This window comes from Chrysemys picta, chromosome 6 (genome assembly GCF_011386835.1).
Source record: "Chrysemys picta bellii isolate R12L10 chromosome 6, ASM1138683v2, whole genome shotgun sequence".
Classification (NCBI taxonomy): domain Eukaryota; kingdom Metazoa; phylum Chordata; order Testudines; family Emydidae; genus Chrysemys; species Chrysemys picta.
The window spans coordinates 59,516,058-59,540,887 of NC_088796.1; the positions used below are offsets into that span (position 1 = coordinate 59,516,058).

General features: G+C 40.8%; 1 protein-coding gene across 10 annotated transcripts in view; it reads right to left on the minus strand.

The window, feature by feature from the left end:
• MCTP1 (multiple C2 and transmembrane domain containing 1) overlaps positions 1 to 24,830 on the minus strand; it is a 473,721-nt gene that overhangs the window by 164,721 nt on the left and 284,170 nt on the right. For all 10 annotated transcript variants that reach the window (XR_010588809.1, XR_010588810.1, XM_008172983.4 and 7 more), the window contains 2 exons: positions 22,451 to 22,581; positions 263 to 449 (listed from right to left, as the gene is read on the minus strand). Coding sequence is in view for 8 of the 10 variants with exons in the window: in XM_008172983.4 (XP_008171205.1) it covers positions 263 to 449; positions 22,451 to 22,581 (318 nt within the window). In the remaining 2 variants the exon portion in view is untranslated. The remainder of the gene's footprint in view (positions 1 to 262; positions 450 to 22,450; positions 22,582 to 24,830) is intronic.

The following is a 24,830-nucleotide window of genomic DNA, read 5'->3' on the forward strand; positions in this document are numbered from 1 at the left end:
AGTAGTTAAATTAACTATTTAAATGACACATGGTCAAATACAGTAGCTGAATATTCATGTACACAACATTTATAGAAAGGTAAATTTTAGGGCTCTGATGATGTTATCTAGATATTTAAGTCAATTACTACTAGTACTAATTATTAGCTTAAATCAGCACCATTGATTACATAGTAGATATGTTCAGAAATTTTTTCTCATAGTAGTTAGTTAATTCTTTGCAACGTTATGTTAAAAAGGATAAGAGATAAGTGTTACATACATATCTCTTTAGTATGTCCTCTCGCTCTTTCTGGTCCTCCAAGGAGTTGACAGAGAGGTCAGAGATACTGACTGCAGCTGATGCTGTCAGGGTGACCAGCAGTACCAACCATCCTTCTCCTTCCTCCAGCTGCAACTCCAGCTTGTGAGTTTGTTCTCTACTCAGGACCGACAGGTCAACCTGACACCTAAAAACAAACGTTTTGAATCAGTGAGTGGCTTTCTTCACAAGATCAAACAAGAGCCATATGGGCGGACCTGCACTTCACTATGCAAAAAATAAATAAGTGGAAATTCCTTCCCAGTCTGTGGAAGGATTTATCTTCAGTTTCAGCCATATCTCTTGCCTATTTTTAGCTTCAACTCATTATATTGCAGAAGCACTGTACATTTATTTTAAATATATACACTAGAGAGGGGTCAGAAAGAAAATCTACCACCAAATTAGGGTGCTAGAAATCCAGATTCAGATCCAAATTGTGAAGCTTTAGTCAGTCTCGTATGTACAAATAAAATAAAAGAATTAAGTGTGCCTTTTTAAATCTTTGAACACTAAAACTAATACCAGTCATGCTTTGTTAAAAAAATTCTTCATTAAAGGATTGACTATGACAGCAGATAACATGCCTGGACATGGGAGTAAGGGGAAGGAGGCATCCCTCCAATGACTGCATTAAACCTCTTATGGTGGTTCTGGGTACAAGAGACAGAGCAGGAGCTGCACACACACTATACTTCCCACTGTGAGCAAGTGGACAGGAGTAGCCTCTACATGAGCCAGCCAACAATGTCTGGGCACAACTGAAATATGGTTCATCCTTAAAAGCCAGAGAGAAACAGGGAAGGAGTTGTGCACCACTACTCACACAGGGCCGTGCCTAAATGCTTAATCAAGCCTTAAAAGGAGAATAATACAGTCAATAAATATTCTACATATATATTCTAGGCCTCTTGTAATTAAAACTGTCTGGTATTTTTAATATACACCGCTACCTCAATATAACACGAATTCAGATATAAAGCAGTGCTCCCGGGGGGGAGGGGGGCTGCGCACTCCGGTGGATCAAAGCAAGTTCAATATAATGCTGTTTCACCTATAACACGGTAAGATTTGGCTCCCAAGGACAGTGTTATATCGAGGTAAAGGTGTATTAGTGTATTTTCATATATTTAATCTTTTCTGGAATGTAGGTTGTGAATTTCATATTATGTTCATTCTGAAAACTTATAGAACTGCCACATTAAAATGAACACCAATCATTAAAAGTATTACTTCAACTATTTATATCCATAACTTTTTTTCTTAAAGTTATGGCAATAAATTAACAACCCATGAAAATAAAATCCAGATAAAATAAATGGATACATTCTACTTATAGTTTTGCCATTTTATAATGTAGTTTTAACAGCAATTATTTAATCTGATAGGTCCATGTTCTATCTGGCACTCTGATTAAGCTAAACGTCTCACAAATTCTTTTCATAAAAAGGCGAACTGATTTTGAAGAGAAAGATAATGTGGTGACCACAGGGCCAATAAACTGAGAGAAAGGTGGCAGACATGAATAAATAGGCATTTAAAGACAGGAAATAGCCAATTATGAGAATAAATGTGGCCCCATAAAATGGGCACTCTGCTATCATGGACAGATTAAATTTGTTACAAGGATATTTCCCCCCTCCCTCCCATTTATTGTATATTGTTTAGCTGTTAAAATTCAACCTCTCCAAAGTTGATATACTAGTTAGATTCAATTTATTATCTTACAATGAAAAATTTTAAAACCGAGTAAAAGAACTTTCGGAGCTTGGCATTTATCTTTCATTTTGGATTTTTGTATGAAGACTAGCAAGCAGTGGAAGGAAGTGAGAGAAATAGGAATATGGAAAAGATTAAAACTACCCTGGTCAGTATAAATGCTATACATCTTCCTGTGCTATAAAGTTACAATTTTGGCTGCAATAAAGAACAACTCCTTCTTTACTATAATGAATATTGTAATTAAGTACACAGAGATCTAATATAACATCAAATGATCACTACTTTACAATGAAAGGTAACAGGTTTATTGTGATTTGGATTGCTTCTAGTATTAAAATCTGGTATTATATATTCCAGTGTAGTTATTTTGTACCCCCAACGCTCCTCCTCCAAAATAGGCAGCATACACCCTAAAGTATCCTTAAAAATGTCTCCAGTGATCAACACAGCAGTGTTGTCATGGTCAGTATTACTATAAACATGGTATTTAATTTGAATAGTTTAAATTCTGCCAACAGGGTCAGTAAGAGAGAGTCACTAGGACTTAATGCTATCAGTAATCCAACTGTAATCCAAAATAGACTAGTCATTTTAGAGTCTTAGCCAGAAAAAATAAAAGGAGAAATTGATGAGTCTTGGTATACACACACATACAGATCTATTCATCCACTAGTCTGTCTGTGTTATAAATGCAAATAAAGAACCTTTGTGGAATGTTAAAGTTGAAATATCAATTCCAAAAGTTATATTCTTCTCCTCCAACATTAACATGCCATTCCACATATCAGTTGCTATTTTTGGTATATGTTAAAAGGGACACCATCAACCTGAACATCAAAACTCTATTCAAAATGGCTGTATTCACAATTCTACAGTTACGCACAACATCTAATATTACTTTAACTAAGTCAACTGGAAAACATTTCTCTACTTCAGCTGGTTTATTCTACATATTCAACAGCAGTGCATAAACAGTCAATGTTTTGTTGATAGCCAGTTGCCCTTGATGCGTCATAGATTATCACCACCAATCTGGGCAAAATGTATATGCATACTCCTTCCCAGGACCTGTAAGGGGGTGCTTTCCAGTAACATAGCAGCAGAGCTACTGCTCTTTCTGAGTTCTGGGGCCCAGAGTATGTCTCTCCTTTTGACGCTCCTAGGACCTCTTGCATAGAGCAACAGCAGCAAGGGGTGCGCATCAGAAGAATCCTCTTTCCTCTCAGGAATCACACTAAGGGCGAGGGATTGTTTGTTACCTGGGGGCTGGAGCTCAGTGATGATCCATGGGAGCTTTTTCTTTCTTTCTACAGCTAGTCAGAAATAGGGGACTTTTTCTGATCTAGACCATCCCTGACAGATGTTTGTCCAACCTATTCTTAAACCTCCAGTGCTAGGGATTCCATAACTTCCCCGGCAGCCTAATCCAGAGTTTAACTATCCTTATATTTAGGAAAACGTTCTCATATCTCCCATATCACTAAATCTCCCCTCTTGCAGATTAAGCCTATTACTTCTTATCCAGCCTTCAGTGGACAATGAGAACAATTGATCACAGTCCTCTAAACATATTTGAAGACCTATCAGGTCCCACCTCAAGACTTCTTTCCTCAAAACTAAACATGTCTGTAACAATCTTGGGGTTAATTAAATAACAAACCAGTGAATGAGAAAGGAAAATAACTTTAAATAAATAACTTTAATAAAACAAACTGGAGAGTTTCTGCAGTGAGTTGCTACACACAGCCAGGTGGTGTTCCCAACCTGTCTCCAGGGCACATTTCCAAATTCCCACACTCACAATACTATGCCTGATGAGGGAGCATCTGCAAATCACAATCTTTCATAAATCACAATCTTCCAGCTTAGTACTAACGTGGATACGAGAACAAATGGATATAAACTGGCCGTGGGGAAGTTCAGGCTTGAAATTAGACGAAGGTTTCTGACCGTTAGAGGGGTGAAATATTGGAACGGCCTTCCGAGGGAAACGGTGGGGGCGAGGGACTTGTCTGGCTTTAAGATTAAGTTAGATAAGTTTATGGAGGGAATGGTTTAATGGTAAAACATAGTTGTCAAGGAAAACCAAGCAATGGTAGGTAAATAGCATAATGGCTAAAAGGGGTCAGGATGGAGACTCTTGCCTATATGCTCGGGGTCTTACTGATCGCCATATTTGGGGTCGGGAAGGAATTTTCCTCCAGGGCAGATTGGCTGAGCCTCTGGAGGTTTTTCGCCTTCCTCCGCAGCATGGGGCAGGGATCTCTAGCAGGAGGGTCTCTGCCGATTGAGGTCACTAATAACAGGATTGGGGACTTCAGCAGCAGAGTCCAGGGAAGGGGCGGGGATGGTTTTATGGCCTGCAGCGTGCAGGGGGTCAGACCAGATGATCATAATGGTCCCTTCTGACCTTAAAGTCTATGAATCTATGAATCTATGAATAAACATATCTCTACATCTTCCCTCTTAAAGAAAAATGAATTAACATAGCTGTTTATATACATATAAACAGGTGTGTGTGTGTGTGTAAATAAATAAAAACAGCTAACACATACTTTACATTCTCAACCCATCTAGTACATTTCCATAAACCCAATGGGTCAACTACCTAGAGAGGAGAGGTTACCAGAACATCACTCTTGAGTGAGTCTTTACCACTCACTTTCCTCAAATATCCCTTTCTCCAGGCAGGATAGCAAGTCTCTATGAGTCTTTCAAGATGTTCAATCTCCCACTCTGATCTTCTCAGTATCAGTCTTTCATTAGAGTTTGAGTTGTTCTCTTGTTCCTTGACAATTTCTCCTGTGTGTGTTGATGATAAAAGATCAGTCAGATGGGAAATGCCAGAGTCCACCTCAGTTGTCAATGTGTTGGAACTTTCTGGAATTACTCATACATCCCTTCGATTACATGAACATGTCTCCCCTTGGTCTGTCTGGACTACACAAGACCTTGGATGCAGCTGTTCTTTAATAGTACCTATTTGGCCCCAAACATTAGAGGTGTGTTAAGAGATGTGAGATCACGGGCCCTTTGTCAAAATAATATTTCTGATTTTCTTTAATCTTCCATATGGGTGCATTGTTATGAGATTTCAGCAGGTTATCAGTAATTGGTAAATTAGATCTGATCCTTCTTCCTATTAACAGCTAAGCTGGAGAAAAGCCATACTCCAGCGGTGTACTTTGGTAAATCAATAAAGATTTATACAAATCACCCCCCACGGTCAAAAGTCTTTTTCATAAGGTTCTTTACTAACCTTTCCACAAGTCCATTTGATTGGGGGTAATTTGGACTTAATGTTTTGTGATGAAAGTCCCACTCTATGGCAAATTGCCTAAAATCTGCACTGGAAAATTGTGGCCTATTATCGCTAAAGACTTCATCTGGAATTCCATGTCTAGAGAAGATTCCCTTCCTGCCAGCTATCACTGACTTACTATTAGTACTGTGCAGTGTGCTAATTTCTGGATACAGAGAATAATAATCTGTGACTATTAAATAAACCTTTGATTGCCAGGTAAATAAGTCAGTGCCTACCTTCCCATAAGGCCTTAATGGAAGTGGATGAGGTCTCAGTGGCTCTGCTTGGTGGCACAGCTTGTATTTCAAGCAGGAAAAGCAGTTTCCTACCACAGTAATGATGTGATTCATCTGTGGTCAACATAGCACCTCTCGTGCTCATTGTTTGCACTTCTCAATTCCTAAATGACCCTTGTGGATCTTCTGTAGCATTCCTTTTCAGAGGCTCATTGGAATTACAACTTCACTGCCCTTGAAAATCACCCCATCTATCACAGTAAGTTCATGTCTGCAGTCCAATACTCTCTTATACTTAGATAGCAACTGTTTATTTCGTCAGGCCAGCCTTTAATTATCACTTCTTTAAGGATTCCTAAGGATTCATCTTTCTTCGTTTCCTCTCTTATTTGTTGCAATTTCCTGTTAGCTATAGGAATTGACTTTACAATCAGACCTACATAGGCTTGCATCTCTATCTCTAAAGTCTTCTCTAGTTTTGTGGGAGCCACTTCTCTGAAAAGTGCATCTGCTGTAAACATGAAATTTACCAGGCATGTAAGTCACAACCAAATCATACTTTTTCAGCTTTATCATCTGCTAAATAACACTATTAGGGGCTTGTGGGACATTTCAACTTCCACTTTCTGTCCATAAATATACTGATTGAATCTCTCACAGCCAAACAATATTCCTAAAAACTCCTTTTAAATCTGCCGACATCTGGTTTCTGCCTCAGTCAGTGATTTGGATGTATCATGCATATGCCACTGGTTACCAACAACCCTCATGCTTCTGTGAAATCACTGCACCTAACCCAGACTGTGAAGCAACTGCTGAGATTTTAACAGGCCTTCCTGGGGCATAAAACTTCAACACTGGTTCTTGTATCAGTTGTTGTTTTAAACCTTCCCATGATTCCTCCTTCTCCTTCCATCCCAATATCATCCATTTTTATTCTCCAGGAGTTTTCTTAAAGTTGCTGCTTTGGTAGATAGATTAACCATGAATTTTACAAGATAATTAACCATTACCAGGAACCATGGACAGCTTTCTTTGACTGGGGATGTGGCATCATTTCAATGGCTGAAATCTTCTTTTTATCAAGTTTTACACCTTTATTGGAAATAATGTCCCCAACAAAAGTCAGTTCTGTAACCCCTAAAACATGTCTCCCTATTTAGTTTGAGCCATAATCTGTTCTCTGGTTGGTAGCTTGAAACATTCTCTTTTTATAGCCTTGTTGAAGGCTCTGGGATCTAAGCATATGCGTAGCTGGCCATTACTTTTCTCCACAATGACTAGGGAGTTCACCCATTCTGTTGGCTCCTCAATTTTTTGTATTAATTGCATTGATTCCATCCTTGTAAGCTCAGCCTTGAGTTTATCACAGAGTGAAAATGGCACATTTTACGTGGATGGATAACTGGAGGGACCTGCTTGTTTATCTGGATGGTCACCCTTCAAGCAACACAACCCCTGAAACAAGTCACGATATTCCTGAAAGAGTGCTTCATAGCCAGGTTCAATATGATCTTGTAGTGGGAGCATCAATTTTACCAGATTGAGATTCTCACCTCTGCCCCATGGCTGCTAAATACAATTCAAATCTGTCAATTTTTTCTAGTTCTCTGCAACATTCCCTGACAATTGCAGACAGGATGGAGGTTGAAATGCATCTATTTTTGGCTTTTTTCCCTTCTTAGGCTAATCAAGCTACTATTGTGCTCACCAAATACATGCAAAAGCCTCTGTGTCTAGTGCCACACTTGCTTCTCTGGTGCCTTCCTTTGTCTCTACTTTCAGTTGCAAACTCAGAAGTTAACTTCAAAATAACTGCAGTTTCCTTCTCATTCAGTACTTCTGACCCCATGTAATGATCTTGGGGTTGATTAAATAACAAACCAGTGAATGAGAAAGGAATGAAACTTTTAATAAAACAAACTGGAGAGCTTCTGTAGTTAGCTGCTGCACACAGCCAAGTGGGGTTCCCAACCCCTGCTTCCAGAACACATCTCCAAATTCCCACACTCAGAACACTGTTCTGTATGAGGGAGTGTCTCCAAATCACAAATCTTTCATAAACATCTCTCTACAATGTCCTGACTTTAAAAAAAAAATCTCCATCATAGGCCAGGTTTTCTAAACTTTTTATCATTTTGTTGCTCTCCTCTGGATTCTCTCCCATTTGTCCACAGCTTTTCTAAAGTGTGGTGCCCAGAATTGGACACAATACTCTAGTTGAGGCCTCACCAGTGCTAAATAAAGCGGGAAAATGATCTCATGTGATTTACATACGACACTCCTCTTAATACAGCCAAGAATGATATTAGCTTTTTTTACAACTGCATCACATTGTCGACTCATGTTCAGTTTGTGATCTAGATCCTTTTCAGCAGTACTACCACCTCATCAGTTTTTCCCCACTTTGTGGTTGTGCATTTGGTTTTTCCTTCCTAAATGAAATACTTTGCACTTATTTTTATTGCATTGCATCTTGCTGAATTGAGACCAATTCTCCAATTTGTCCAGGTCATTTGAATTGTAAGCCTCTCCTCTAAAGTGCTTGCAACCCCTTCCAGCTTGGTGTCAACTGCAAATTTTATAACCATACTCTCCACTCCATTATCCAAGTCATTAATGAAAATATTGAATAGCATTGAACCCAGGACAGACCCCTGTAGGACCCCACTAGATATGCCCTCTCCGTCTAACAGTGAACCATTGATATCTACTCTTTGAGTATGGTCTGTCAACTAGTTGTGCACCTACCCTATAGTAACGTCATCTAGACCGCATTTCCCTCATTTGCTTAGGAGAATGTCATGTGGGCTTGAGTCAAAAGCTTTACTAAAAATCAAGATATATCACATCTGCTGCTTCCCGGCTCCTTACTCCCATCCGACGGGATTGCAGGCCTAGTGAAGAAGGAAATTAGGTTGGTTTGGTAAGTTTTGTTTTTGACATCAAGAATGAGAGCTGGCTATTCCTTATAACCCTACTAGCCCTCTAGGTGCTTACAAATTGATTGTTAATAATGTGTTTCAGTATCTTTCCAAGCATCTAAGTTAGGCTGACTGGTCTATAATTCCCTGGGTCCTCTTTGTTCCCCTTTTTAAAGACAGATGTTATGTGTGCCATTCTCCAATCCTCTCGGACCTTACCTGTCCTCCATGACTTCTCAGAGATAATTACTAACATTATACTCATTATACTCTGTCACCTTCACAATAATCAGCTAATAAATCCTTATGATGATGAAAGTACTCATATCACTTCTCAGGGAATTGCTACTTTCTGTCTGCTATCTGAGGTGGGTGAAATGGAAGTGAAAATATGCCAGATCACCTTGGCAGACTTGAGAAGATTCTCATTAATGGGCATAGTTATTCTGCCCCATGTTACTGTGTGGAGATGTCCAACAGTCCACGGTGTTTCTACTGTATGATCTCAAGAAGAATATCAAGGATGTCTGTGATCCTCTTCAAGAGGTCTTAGAAGGTTTTGAACTTGTTTTGAGATATCAAAGAAGGTGAATTAACCACCATATTAGGTGACAAAAAGGAAGCCCCATAAAAGAGGCCAGAGGCTCCTGATCTGGGGAGGTGATAGTCTCCCCTGTTGAAGTACTTCTCATCCTCTACAAGTTGGGGCTGAGGAATTTGGGTAGTTGAAGGAGGCTGCAATAGCTTCCTCAGTGAAGGAAATCCTGGAAGAGACACAATAGAGGTGGTTCTCCTGCAATAAGGATTTGTGCACCATGGAGACCAATATGGTCACAGTTGTTAGGCAGACATTCGGGAGGGATGGTCCCTGGAGACCACCAGTCTCCTCTGTTGCTCAGTTTAATGCTCTTTGGACCCCCTACTGGAATCCCAATGGGTCACCCAGGGTGTAGAGGGTGGGATGTTCTGGTAAGGACAACAAGGAGAAGTAAGTCTCCTCTAGGAGTCTTATTTGGAGTACTGGGTCTGCATGGTATGAGATAAAGTGAAGCAAGACATATGGTTGCTTCAAGATGGCATCTTACAAGAGGTCCAGGACAGGAGACTCTGGTACGGACTGATGGATAATTTGGCTGATACCATGAAAGACACTGGCACCAGACCTCCAGTGCCAAGAAATCCAGTACCAGAGTGAGGGTTAATGCCAAGTAGTTGATACTCAGTACTGGAGGCAAAATTGGTAGTAACCAAAGGTCTCATTGCTGGGATTGGTGCCAGAGTGCATGGTGCTGGTGTGATACTGGAGGCAGCACAGTCCTTTTGGGATGAAGGAGCCATCAATGGCAGGTTTCTCTTTGGTGTCAGGGCACCATGGAAAGACATTGAATTGTGGGTGTTAATGGAGGAAATCCAAGGAGAAATTTTAGATGCTTCACTCAAAGGCACACTGGCTTAGACAAAGCAAAAACAAGTTTATTAACTACAAAAGACAGATTTTAAGAGGGGATCCACTGGTTCTCTGTGGGGGTGGACTGGGACCCCTGCTAGTGCTGGGGGAGGAGGGCGGGCAGTGGTGCATAGCCTAGGACCCTTGCTGCTGGGAGGGGGGTGGTTGCTGGGGCTGGTAGGCTGCCTACCTGGCACTGCATGGCTCCCAGGAAACAGTGATATGTCCCTCCCCCGGCTCCTAATGGGAGGCGCAGCCAGGCAGCTCTGTGCGCTACCTCTGTCCTGGGCAGAGGAAGCACACAGAGCCATCTGGCTGCGCCTCTGCCTAGGAGCTGAGGGAGGGACAAGTTGCTGCTTCTAGGGAGCCCCACACAGACAAGTGCCACCCACAACCCTCAGCCCCTCCCGAGCCCCAACCTCCAGCCCTGAGCGCCTTCCCACACCCAAACTCCTGCTGCTACTGGGGGAAGGAGGGCACTGTGGCCTGAGACTGTCCCAGCAGCAGCCAGTGTGTCTGGCACTGGGGATGCCTGAGCTACTCAGGCAGCCCCAGTGACAGCCGCACCAGCCGCCACAGAAGTCACAGAGGTCCCGGAAAGTCACGGAATTCGTGAATTCTGAGACCTCCTTGACAAATTTGCAGCCTTAATTATAAGTGATCATAAACAGATCAAAGCAGATTACCTAGCAAATAATCAAAACGCAAACTAAGCCTAACATACTAGATAGATTAGATATGAATTAGCAATTTCTCACCCTGGCTGATGATACAAGCAGGTTACCAGGTTTCCTTACACAGGCTAGAAATCCCTTTAACCTGGGACCAGCACTTCCCCAAGTTCAATCTCTGTTCCTCAGGTGTTTCCAGGAGTTTCCTTGTGTGGGGATTGATGATGTCACACCCCACTTTATATAGCTTTACCATATGGCGGGAACCCTTTGTTCCAAATTCAGTTCCAAGCCCAGTTTGTGGAAAAATATAGGTACCAAATTGAAGTTCAATAGCATGTGGTCTGGTCACATGACCTTGTTGAGTCATAGCAGCCATTACTTACAAGCTGGCTGAAATGTTTTCAGCAAGGCTAAGCTCTTCCATAGGCCATGGTCTTTGCTGATCGGCCATCATCAATGTTTAGCTTCTTCATTGCTGTACCTGAAAGGCAGCTGTGGGTGTTCCCAGAGTAATCACATTTGAAATATAGATACCTGGGAAATATTCATAACTTCAGATACAAAAATGATACATATATACAACTGGGATAATCATATTCAGCAAATCATAACTTTTCCATAGACAACTGACACGATGTATCTTGTACAAAATGGGTCATAATTATATCATAATCCTACAACTATGAAGTACATGCGGTGTAGTGTTACATCATATGTCTTTCTCTGACAGGTTAGAAGAGCCCTTTAGTACCCTAGTATTGTCTTCCCACGAAGGTGTTTATACAACACAATCAAGTCATGTCTACATTTACTTTTTGATAGGTTAAATAGAGTGATCTCCTTCAGTCTCTCACCGTAAGACATTTTCTCCAGCCCCAAAATCATTTCTGCAGTTCCTTGCTGCACTTCTCCTTTTTTTCCTCACAGCTCTTAAGTATTGATTGGACTACACATGCACCATCCCCACAAAGAGATTGAGAATGTTCTATTCTGAGGCTGCAGAGGCTGAACAGGACTGTCCCTGCAGTTGCTGCTCCAGGCTGCTGTGGTATCAGGCAGAAGAACTAAGAGCAGGGAGATTGTCCCTCCTATGCTCCCCTTACTGTGAACCAAGAAGTAAGTAGCCTGACTTAGAATGCAGATGGGTGAGAAGGAGAAGGGGAGGTGGGACAGTAACTGGATGAGCACGTGGTGTGGGGGGTGGTGGGAAGTAGTGAGAGACAGAAGCTGGGAGGGTGGCAGCAAACGGGGAGGGATACAAGGGCCAGGGGCAGGCAGGATTGGATATCAGCAGAGGTGTGCAAATCCTGGAGGGTATATTGATGCAGCTGAGGAGGGGAAGGATAGGAGCAGAGGGGGAAAGGGGCAGGAGCCTGGAGGTGGGGGAGGATAGGAAGAGAGGAGGATACAGACAGGCTTGGGGAAAGACAGGGAGCAGAAGAGCGTAAAACCACTAGAGCTGTGCTCATGGTTACAGTGCTGCTTGTACATCTGTCCCCTTTCTGCTCTCTGGATGTGGATGTGAAGGGGAGGTGTTAGGCCTTTTGCAAGTCTCTCACTCTTAGTCCAGGATCTGGGTCCAGCGCCCTATCTATGCCCACTTCTTGTTCCAGTGCAGGTCCAACTGGACACCTGCATCTCTTTCCTTGGGGAGTCTATGACTAGCACCATACAGTGACAAACATCCTTCTTAAAACAAGCAGGTTCATTTCGCAAGTGGAACCAAACATTAGAGAAAATGATTTTACAATTTACCAGCATTACCATACCGGTATAAAGCCCTGTGTAGACACTCATTCGTAGTACCAGTGTCCCTTTTTTAGGTTTAGATTGTATCAGTATAGTAAAGCTGGTAAATTCCCATGGATGGACTTCCCTCTTGAGCTACAGGAAAAGAACTGACCCTGCTTACATTCTTTTAGCAAGCCCAGGAGCTCTTGGGACCCAGCCTGGACTCAGTTTGCTGTTCAAAGAATGTGTGTCCCAGTCTGCCTCCCCCTGGTTCTCAAAGTCCATCTTCCCTGTGTGAGCTTGAGCCTAATTTCCTCACAAAGGAACCTCATCCTCACATAACTCTTCATAATCTTCTTCCACCTAATATCTCTGCTCTCATTTCCCCCACTCGCTGTTGTGTTCCTGACACCTATGCCAGTCTTTTCATTTTTATTCCCCTTAGCTTAATGCAGTGGAGTAATTTTGACCCCATCCCCCCAAAAAAAATTTGGTAGAGAAAGGGACAAAAGAAGCTGTCTCTACAAACTTAATGAATAGCTACCGTTGCAGATTTGTGAGCCAAAATATAATCTAGTTCACTATTTTTTGTCTTGCAACTTTAGTGGCTCTTTAGCTTTCACAGTATAAACTATGTATATGATTTGGAATATCTTGAAGGCCAAATCCTGAGAGTTGCTGAGTACATGAAATCAGTGGGAGATGTAGGTGCATCTTAGAGAACTGATGCAAAGATTAGTAGCACTGTTCAATTAAAAAAAAAGAAAACTGAGATATAAATGTTTTATATACAAAATCCCACCTCTTCAGTTTAGAGATTCCTGACAAGTATACCACTGTGCTTTCAGATTAATAATGCAACAGTACAGTTCTCATTCTGCTTTTAGTCATGTGTGTGCTAACAGAACCTCTATAGCTTACTTACTGCGAAAAAGATTATGTAAACAAACCATAACGGACTGGGTGTCAAAAATTGAAAAATAAATAACTAATTTTCCAATGTTTTTAACCTTATGTTTTCATGACATTCGTTTTAGCAAGAAGTGAAGTCAAAGAAATATGTAGAATACACACATAAAATTTTAATGATATTCAGAGACAAAAATAGGAAAAAGGAAACTTTTCCCAACAAATATAAACAATATGTAGAGTAATGAATATACAACACAAGGTGTTCCACTCACAGCTTGCATCAATTTTGGAAGGTAGTGAAGACTCACAGATACTGATGAAAATACGCAAACACGCTATTACTATTAACTAGATAGATAGATAGATAGATAGATAGATAGATATAGTCAAGAGTAATCCCCTAGCATAAATTGTGAGCAAAAATCAATGTCATTTTGAAGATAAACATGCATTTTCCCACTAATAAATAATGTTATAAGTCCTGCTGTATTGGATTGCAAATAACTTCAGCTGAATAAAATTGCATGACATGGGATTTACTTATCCTGCATGTTCACAGAAATAACTTGTTCTCTGACAGCACTCATTCTTGGCAATTTATGGCAGCTGTCAGCAGCCAATTTGATCCAATTACTGCTATGCATAAAGGTATAACAATCATAAGGATTTATTAGCTGATTATTGTGAAGGTGACAGAGTCAGGATCGCCTTCAAAAATGCAGGTGATAAGAAGGCTAAATAATTACATGGAGATTAAAATCATTTCACCTTAATTTGATTTTTTTATCTTAATAGTCGCTGCTTAATATTAGCTGCCTAAACTTTCTACAGTTTATGGTTTTTAATCAAACTAGTCTATTTTCTGACTCAACAAGGAAATAGAAAACATTTACTTCCAGTTACGGTAAATCTGTGACTATTTAATTTATTCGCCAACTGCATGATCTGGACATTCAAATTATGTTTTTCAATATTGCTGATGTAAAAGTTAGAATAAAAATATTTGGTGAAGGTTTATACTCATTAGAAGTGATGACTGATCCTCCAAAACCTTTGGGAGGTTCAGAAGACCATCCCAATTTTCACATGTTTATCTGAACTTATAAAGGCTGCCTGTAAGCCTCCAAGTTCTGTTGCTTTCCAGAAAAATCTGGAACCCAATGTACCTTCGGCAACCTCCTATTCCCTAGACCTTGGCACCCTTCACCTTTTGTATTATCTTTAGAAGATTGAATACACTCTCTTTCCACCCTCCAATAGTAGGTCCTAGCTTCTGTGTTTACAAAGCTAGGTGGCAGGTTTCAGAGTGGTAGCTGTGTTAGTCTGTATCAGCAAAAACAACGAGGAGTCCTTGTGGCACCTTAGAGACTAACAAATTTATTTGGGCATAAGCTTTTGTGAGCTAGAACCCACTTCATCAGATGCATGGAATGGAAAATACAGGAGCAGGTATAAATACAAGAAAGGATAGGAGTTGCCTTACCAAGTGTGAGGTCAATCTAACAAGACAATTCAATTAACAGCAGGATACCAAGGGAGGAAAAAGAACTTTTGAAGTGGTAATGAGAGTGGCCCATTTCAGACAGTTGACAAGAAGGTGAGAGTAACAGAAGGGGGAAATTTGCAAACTGGACACCATCAGATTAGGCCTGAATAAAGACTGGGACTAGTTGGGTCATTACAAAACCTAAACCTAATTTCCCCAATATTAATTCCTCCCCTACTGTTACTCATACTTTCTTGTCAACTGTCTGAAATGGGCCACTCTCATTACCACTTCAAAAGTTATTTTTCCTCCCTTGGTATCCTGCTGTTAATTGAATTGTCTTGTTAGATTGACCTCACACTTGGTAAGGCAACTCCCATCCTTTCATGTATTTATACCTGCTCCTGTATTTTCCATTCCATGCATATGGTGAAGTGGGCTCTAGCCCACGAAAGCTTATGCCCAAATAAATTTGAAGGCTAGGTGGCTCTTTCTAGTGATAGAACCAGTGTTCCCTCACCTGAGCCTGCATGTCTCTGAAAATGTATTTGCACTCTGAGTCTTTCCCAGTTCTATTATTCAAGAGCATCCTGTGTGCTTTTGAAATCCTAAACTATATATTTAAATAGCTCTAGGTTTATATATTTTAACAATACTCTGAAATACACATTCTAGTAAAGTTCCAGCTTAACTAGAATGGATAACAATTTGCCTTGTTCTTGTTTTACCTGAATAATTTCACCAGTTAATAAATAGGAGCATGTATAGGAGAATGCATTAAAGTACTGTACAGTGCAAACTCAACTGAACTTCGTGGGTATGGAGTGCTAGATGATACATACAACATTTTGTTTTTCAAATATTTCCCTGCAATATTTTCAAATATTTCCCTGGAACACACAGTTAATATTATGGTCTATTTTAATTATACAAAAAGAGCAAGACTGGTTTCCCCTGAGTAAAAGGTTGAAGGAATTTGGCTTCAATTCCCAATTCTTTTATTTCATGGGAGTTCTATCAAGCAAGGTACCTCACCCAGGTGCGAGCTGGAACAAGGAATACCATATACCATTAAAAATAAATTATATTGACCTTTTGTGAAGGGGTTCTGGTCCAATTTTGTTTTACCAGGAAGAAAATGACAGTGATGTGGGGGTTCATTGATTAAATCAGAGGAAAAAATTCTAGAATAAAGCTTTGGGTGGGGGGAATCTTATGTGTGAACTGTGATAATTTGGGAGTATGTCTGTACAATTTATAAATTATATGGGAGATCATATATATATATATAGAGAGAGATATTTTACACACACACACACACACACACACACACACACACACACACACACACACACAAATATCTATATCTATAGATATCCAAATAAAATCAGTACACACACACACACACAAATATCTATATCTATAGATATCCAAATAAAATCTGTATCTGGCATGTTACTCAGGTAACCAGGAGAGTCTGTACACACACACACACACACTCCAGGTTAGCTGAGTAGAATGCCAGACAGAGATTTTATTTGGATAATCAAGAGGGCTGCACTGCCACACCTGCCATTTCAATTATTGCAGGCACAAGGTACAGTGATATAAGCTAAACTGGTACAACTTGTGCAGACAAGACTAGCACCACCAGGAGACAGCAGTCCCGGCAGGGCAGAGTAGAATCCTGGCCAGGGATCGGGTGTCATCAGCCTTGCGGCAGCACAGGAACCCTCTGCAGCTCCACTGTCAGCGCCCTGCTCGCTCACTCCTGTGACAGCAGGGCTGCCAAGGTCTACCTGCGCTGCCACGCAGGAGCCTTCAGCAGCAGAGTGGCCTCCTCTGTCGCCCAGGGATCTCTGCTCGATTATCCAAATCTCGTCCTTGTTGGATATTAGGAAAAACTTTTTCACTAGGAGGTGGTGAAGCACTGGAATGGGTTACCTAGGGAGGTGGTGGAATCTCCTTCCTTAGAGGTTTTCAAGGTCAAGCTTGACAAAGCCCTGGCTGGGATGATTTAGTTGGGGATTGGTCCTGCTTTGAGCAGGGGGTTGGACTAGATGACCTCCTGAGGTCCTTTCCAACCCTGATATTCTATGATTCTTGTCCCATGCTAGGTGACAAAGACAGGATTCAAATAACGTTGAGGTCTGGAGAACAGAGTTTCTAAAAATCAAGAATATACTGTGTCGATGGAGACAGAAAGAAAGAGAAAAATAAAACACCCCAAGCTCCACACTCCATTTTGAGCATGCTTTTTGGTAGCCTTATCTGTTATCCTTTCCCTCCATGTTGGGCTGTAGTCCCAGGATGTAGCGATACAGTGTTGACAATAGAGGATAGTTGACTAAGTACCCAGTCACTGGAAATCTATTCACTCTCGACAAAGGACTGGTCCCTGCTCAGAACAACTGCTTTAGCAGGAGGGAGCTCGCCTTGTCAACAAAGTCACCTGGCAGGGGGCCTCTGACCCAGCAAGAGATTGAACAAGGTATTTGAAAGTTTTAAAAGAGAAGTTATTCTGCTCAGGGGGCATTTTCTCCAGTATATGAGGGAGAAAAGACCCAGCAAGTAACAGTCAATGAGAGGGAACGGAGCCTGCTTGCCTCCCTGGACACAGATGGTCCCCACAAGAACTCACAGGGGAAGGGTGTGCTAATGAGGGACATTGTAAGATGCTTATTGTTTTGTATGATCTGTACTTATTTGTGCTTTATATGAATCAATAGAAGAGTAGTAAGGGGCTAGACTCTGGGCAGTGTTTCTGCACGTTAAATGCTTTACGACTGCTGTGTGTTTCAGGAGAGAGTTAAATTGTAAACCAGCAGCTTCACAATTTTGGAATGGGATTCTGGGACAGGGTGTGTAAGCAACTGGAGCATCATGGTGGGGTAGTCAGCATCAGTCCTGGGAGTCTAAGGAGCTCCATTTCTGTGAAGACATAGCAGACAGAGTCAGTGCTCAGGACATGTGCCAGAGAGGCCTAGGGAGGAAACAGTGTGGGCAGCCTGCTGAGACACAGGGAAGCTTAAATACCTGAGGATCCACAGGGTTGGATTCCCCTCTCAGCAGTCCAGTAGCTGGACAGGAGCCACCAGCTGGATTTGTGACACTAACATATACTATCCTAAAGGCAAATATCTTTTTTGAGATCCACAAAGCAACAATTTTTGTGTGTGCATATTCTGCATTTATTCCTCACAATTTCTGCTGACATTCATGAGTGCTCTGCAAGCAGAATGAATGCAAAATGTGCAATAGAGAACTGCACTGTGGGTCAAAGATGAGACTTGTTCCCTAAATAATGAGTGAATACCTTTTTTCTATTTGTTCCATTTTTTTCCATTAGTGGAAACTCATTCTTTATCATAAAACATGGTTTCTTCCGCACCAAACTTTAGTCAGATATGGCAATCATTCAAGATGGAGTCTTAGATTTGCATTATATACAAATTTACCTCTAGAAGAGAATTGCTAGTGCTTGAAAATTATTCAAGGTGGCAAGAGATCCTTACTTAAGATAAAAGGAAAAATGCCCAATCACTCAGCTAAGCAGGAAACAGTTTTCAATTTCCCTTCTAGATCCTAAGCATATCACCTCTTCTGATACTGGAAGCAAAAGATCTCATGTCACCCTTATTATTATTTATATTACCAAAGTGCCCAGGAGCCCCAGTCATGGACCAGAACCCCTCTGTGCTGGATGTTGTATAAACAAAAACCAAAAAGACGGTATTCCTCTCCCAAAGAGTTTACAATCTAAGCATAAGACAAGAGATGACAGCTGGATACAGACAAACAGGGAAGTACACCTCTACCCAGATATAACGTGACCCGATATAATATGAATTTGGATATAACACGGTAAAGCAGCGCTCTGTGGGGAGTGGGGGGGTGGGGAACTGCGCACTTCGGCGGATCAAAGCAAGTTCGATATAACACAGTTTCACCTATAACAAGTCAAGATTTTTTGGCTCCCGAGGACAGCGTTATATTGGGGTAGAGGTGTACAAGGAAAAAATGATACAGCATAAATCGGTATGATAGGCAGGGGTATCAGTGTACCAGTGACCTAATCGTTGTCAAATTTTTTGTGGACATCACAGCAGAGAGTTTAAGGAGGATTTTGAAGGAGGATAGTGAGGTAGCTCTGCAGATGTTAACAGGAAACTCCTCCCAAACATGAGTGGCAGCATTACATGACTGAAAATTTGAGAAGTGGGTGGGAGGCTAGCATTATTGGTCAAGAGAAGATGCAAGTCCACATTTCAGTACTAAATGAGATGTCAGATGCAGTGGGGATAAGCCACAAAGGACCCTGAAAGTGAATACAAGCAGTTTATGTTTGATGAGATAGAGAAGGGGGAGCCAGTGGAAGGATTCAAAGAGAGGTGTGAAGTGGTCAAAGTTAAAGGCTAGGAGAATGGTCTTTGTATCATCATGCTGAATGGATCTGAGCGGGGCAAGATTGCAATGAGAGAGAGAGAGAGAGAAGGGTGTTGCAGTAATCAAGACACAAGATGATGAGAGCCTGGATGACCAGTTTTAATAAGAAAGGCTGTATCTTAGACATGTTATGCAGAAAGGATCTGCAAATTTTAGATATAGCCTAGATGTGAGGACCCAGAGAGAGGTCCTAGTTAACAATGACACCCAGGTTACAGGCCTGCATGACAGGAAGGATAGTGGTTTTGTTCACAGTGGCTAAGAAAATAGGTGTGGGAAAGACTTGGAAGAAAAGATTAAGAGCTCTTATTTAGCTATGTTTAGCTTGAGCTGGTGGCTAGACATCCATGAGGAGCTATCAGAGAGAGAGAAAATTTAGTACGGACAAGAGGAGACAGATCTGGAGTACAGAGGAAGGTCTGTAAAATTATCAGCATAGAGATGGCAATTGAATTTGTGTTTGTGGATGAGATTACCCAGAGATAAGTATAGAGAAGGGGACCAAAGATGGAGCTTTGTAGAACCCCACAGAAAATTGGAGAGGGGACAAAGAGGATCCTGCAAAGGACAAACTAAAAAGTGATTAGAGAGGTAGGAGGAGAAGCAGGAGAGGGCAGAGTCATGGAAGCCAAGGGAAGACAAAAATTCAGGAGTAACAGCATGGTCTCAGACTTTAAAGCCAGAAAGGACAATCATGATCATCTAGTCTGATCTCCTGCACATTGCAATCCACAGAACCTCACCCACCCACTCCTGTAATATACCCATATCCTCTGGCTGAGTTAATGAAGTCCTCAAATCATGGTTGAAAGACTTCAAGTTACAGAGAATCCACCATTTACACTAGGTTAAACCTGCAAGTGACCTATGCAGAGGAAGACTGCAGAGGAAGTTGAAAAACTCCCAGAGTCTCTGCCAATCTGACCAGGGGAAAATAATTTCCTGACCCCAAATATGGCAGTCAATTAGACCCTGAGCATATGGGCAAGATTCACGAGCCAGATACTTGGGAAATAATACCTATCTCATAGAACTGGAAGGGACCCCGAAGGGTCGTCGAGTCGAGTCAAGTCCTGCCTTCACTAGCAGGACCAAGTACTGATTTTTGCCCCAGATCCCTAAGTGGCCTCCTCAGGGACTGAACTCACAACCCTGGGTTTAGCAGGCCAATGCTCAAACCACTGAGCTATCCCTCCCCCCAAATAATTATCTGTAGGAACTCAGAGACCTCCCATCTAGTGTCCAATCACTGGCCGTTGGAAATATTTGCTACTAGCAGTTGCAGATCAGCTACATGCCATTGTTGGCAGTCTCATCATATCATACCATACCCTCCATAAACATATCCACCTCAGTTTTGAAGCCCGTTTTTTCCCCCCACAACTATTCCCCTTGGTCAACTTTGTCAAAGGTGGCTGACAGGTTAAGAAGGATGAGGATAGATTACTGGTTCTGAGATATGCCTAGAAAGAGGTCTGTCTGTCTATTTCAGTATTTATATAATGTGAATCACTTTCATATCTTGAGGCAGACCACCAAAACCATTCAAATTATTTATTCCCCATTTAAAAATAGCAATGGTTACAAGCAGTCTTTTTAAAGAAAGGTATTATCTTGGTATTATCCACCAGGGGTTTTCATGAAACAAACAGAAATCACTACTTTCATGATGCCCACAAGTTATTTTTTTAAAAGAAGAAAAACTCAAACATATTACTCTTTTAGATGTGTGCATAATTATCTACACAACCTCATGTTCCTGTGGTTATGGACCCTTCTTCCTGCTCTGTAATTACTTTATTTTTACACTTGTATGCTTTGTCTTTATTTAGACTGCAAACTCTTTGCAGCAGGGACTATATCTTCATCTGTAAAATACTTTAGTGGTAATAATATTACTTCTTGTTAATAATAATAAAAAGCAAAAGCTGCCTTGTATACAAAGAGTCCTGCAAAGTCAATTATTGGAATTTAAAATCTCGTCTTTTGAAAAAAAAAACTCTGTAGTAAATGAACACAGAATAGAAGCTATTTTCTAAGGCATAACAGGTACTCACATAGGACAGACCCATTCAGCTACTCTGCCAAACTAAAGTTATTATTATATCCACTCACTGCAGATGAGACAGGGACAAAACATACACATATATTAATCCCAGATAATAGGGTATCATTGTATAAAATACAATTACAATGAAAATATATTTTAAAAAACTGATTGACATTAAGGCTCTTATACACCAAAAAATTTAAATCTATTCTGATTCTTCACATTCTATAAAACACTGTCTCCAGGAGAAGGTAGAATGTAATATTATGACCAGTCTGCCCTATCATCTAGTATGGTAAACAAAGGCGCTACTCTAAACACAGGGGGGAAAGATTAACACATTGACATGGAAAATATAAGGCTTAGTTCATAGGAATTCTATTCATGAATATGTACTTTCAACAATGACTAAGTCTACTGATTACAAAGCATCAATGTACTAGTCATAGCAGCTACAAGTTTTTAATATTCTACTCTGACAGATAACTACCCAGAAAAAATAGGATTAATACAATTTACCAGAATGTGCTGTAACTTCATATGATGTAACTGAATATTTGAACTTCCCAATAAGGCTACGTTTTCACAGTAGCTACACACATTTAATAGTTTTGAGACTTTTTCTATTATGAGCGGATACAAATGGGCTGTATTTACCATGACCTACCACAGTAAAACAGTTTGAGTTTGGTGATTCAGATAGAAATCATTTCCTGAATTCTGAGAAAAGATCCCAAACATTGAGTCCCTTGAGAATTAATTACATCAATGACAATATTTTATTGCAAAAAAGGTTGTGTGCAGTGCTTTAAGATTTCCATTTCACCCACACAGTAGATTAAAAATGAGGATGTGTTTTAGTCTTACAAGCATTTTGTAAATCATGATATTTCTTTCACCTCTAACCCCAACCCTGAAAATGTTGCCGCATGGAACCGCCTGCATCTTGATTATACTTCTTAATACAATATGTCCACATTTGAAAATCTACGTCTATGAATAGGTAAAATCTGCCACCTACTGGTCAAGCAAATAATTATTTCGTCAGCATTACAACAAGGACTGTCATAAATGCAGGAAAATGTACTTATACTTTGTAAAAGCTCAGTATTTTCTTTACAAGGACAAATGGTTATAAGGAATAGTTTTAACAACAAGACTCATTGTAATCATATGCTCTCATCTCCAGAGTACTAGTAGGTTGTAATTGCACACACCTGCCAATAAAATCATCCCTTTTGCCAGCATCTTTGTCCCACACAGTAATATCAATAATTCCACCTCGCTCTTCATAGAGATGAAAGTCAAATTGCTCCCTCCACTGAGGATTTAACGTTTTTGGCACAATCTGAAAGGAGAGTAAAGAAAGTCATTATTGCACTGTGCAGCCATGTTCTTCCTGAACAGTGAAATTAATCTTTAGTTGCTGCCCAGAAAGTCTTATTCACACAATTAATGGCTTTAGTGGTGATTTTTTTAAAGGAAAAAAAAATAAGGCTACTGAACAGCCCCATGCCCCTTTTGGACATTGTACCAACCTCCAAAATCTCTCAGTTCATCACCACTGAAAGTCTGTAAAACAATGAATTTGCCCTGGGAACTGAACCATTTTTCTCTAGAGTAATGATTCCTCATCTTGAGTGACAGGAAAGTGACAAAGTTGTCTTTCTAAAGCAAAACCAAAAAAAAAAAAAGGCTACCTGAAAATGACAAATAAACTGAAAGCATTTAACCAGCAACTGCAGTTAACCAGCTTTGCATGATCTCCTCCTCTTTTTCTTGCCATTATAATGTTTGAGATTGTAGGGGTGGGGAAAATGAATTTACCAAGCTAATTTGTTGTTTATTTTTAATTACAGGAGAGGATGCAAATGAATTCAGGTTGAAGTAGACAGCTTCAATAGTGATTTTTACTCTAGTTATCTCTGAGAAGAGGTTATTCACCTTGTGCAGTAACTGTTGTTCTTCAAGATGTGTGTCCCTGTGGGTGTTCAACTTCAAGTATGCCTGCACCCCATACACCTTTGAGCAGAAATTTTAATTAGCCGTGCCTGTTCAGCCCACACATGTGCTCCAGACCATCCTTATGCCTTGCACTAAGGATACATAGAGCAGCACAGGCAAACTGCCCTCAGTTCCTTCTCCGCCATGAATTTCCTTGAGACAACTCTGAAGCATAGGCAAGGAGGGCAGATAATGGAGCATCCATAGGGATACATATCTTGAAGTGAGTAAACTCTCCTTCTTCAAGTAGTGTTCCTCTGAGTGCTCTACTTCAGATGACTCCCAAGCAGTATCACTGGAAGATGGAAGAGTCAAGTCCAACACTGAAGATAGCACTGCATTACCAAGCACAGCATGTGATCTGGCATCGTGAACCATGGCATAGAGTTTGGAGAAAGTATATACTGAAGCCCAGATGGCCTCTCTCAAGAGTGCCATGGAAGCAGACTGGAATCTTGTACAATGGGCTAACACCCTACAAGGAAGTTTAATGTTGGCAGCCTCATCCAGAGATCCACTTTGAGAGTCTCTGAGTGGATTTGTTTGTCTGTAAATTAAACAAAACGTGGAGACTTTCTAAAAGTGTTTAAAAGGTTCTGTCCAAATAGATGGCTAATGCCCTTCTGACATCCAAAGCATGGAGGATGACTTCCTCTGTGGTCTGGTGTGGTTTTGGAAAAAAGACTGGAAGATAAACAACCTGGTTGATACGGAATTCAGAAGATACCTTTGGTAGAAACTTCAGAGGTGGTTGTAACAAAATTTTCTCCCTGAAGAATACTGAAAAAGAGATGGTCTTCCATTAAACCACCGATTTCTCCAACTCGTCGGGCAGGGCTTATGGCCATGAAAAAAAGCCACTTTCATGGACAGGTGAAGGAGGAAACAGGTTGCCGTAGGCTCAGAGGGAGTTTTCATGAGACAATTAAGGACCAAATTTAAATCCCTTACAGCAGTGTACTCTCTAATCTGTGGGGAAAGTTTCATCAACTCCTTGATGAATCTTGCTGTTGTGGGGTGAGCAAACACTGAGAATCCCTCCACAAAGGAATGAAATGCAGCTGCTGAGTGAACCTTGATGGAAATCGTGTAGAGACCTGACTTTATCAGTTCCAACAGATAGACAAGAACAGTGGAGAACGAAGGAGGAACAGGTGAAAACTGTCATCAGGTACACAAGTGGTGAAATCTTTTCCACTTCTGAAGGTAAGTGTTTCACGTAGATATCTTCCTGCTGTTTAACAATACCTGTTAGACTTCTGCAGAATAGAAAGTCCAAGACCCTGAAAACCATTAAGTAAACAAGCTCGAAGATGAAGAATTCCTAGGTTCAGATGAAGAGGTGACGGGAGTCCTAAGAAAACAGGTGAGAAATGGATGGCAGTTTCGATGCCAGACAAGAAGCGAGATGATTCATATAAGGGTACTGGCTTTGTTGTTTGATCTCATTCAACACGCTCAAGACAAATGGTGTTATAGGATATACACAGAGAAGGCTTTTCATCCAAGCAATAAGGAAGGCATCCCCCAGGGACTGAGGACCCATTCCTCTTCTGGAACAAAATTTTATGCACTTCCTATTGGTGGTGTTGG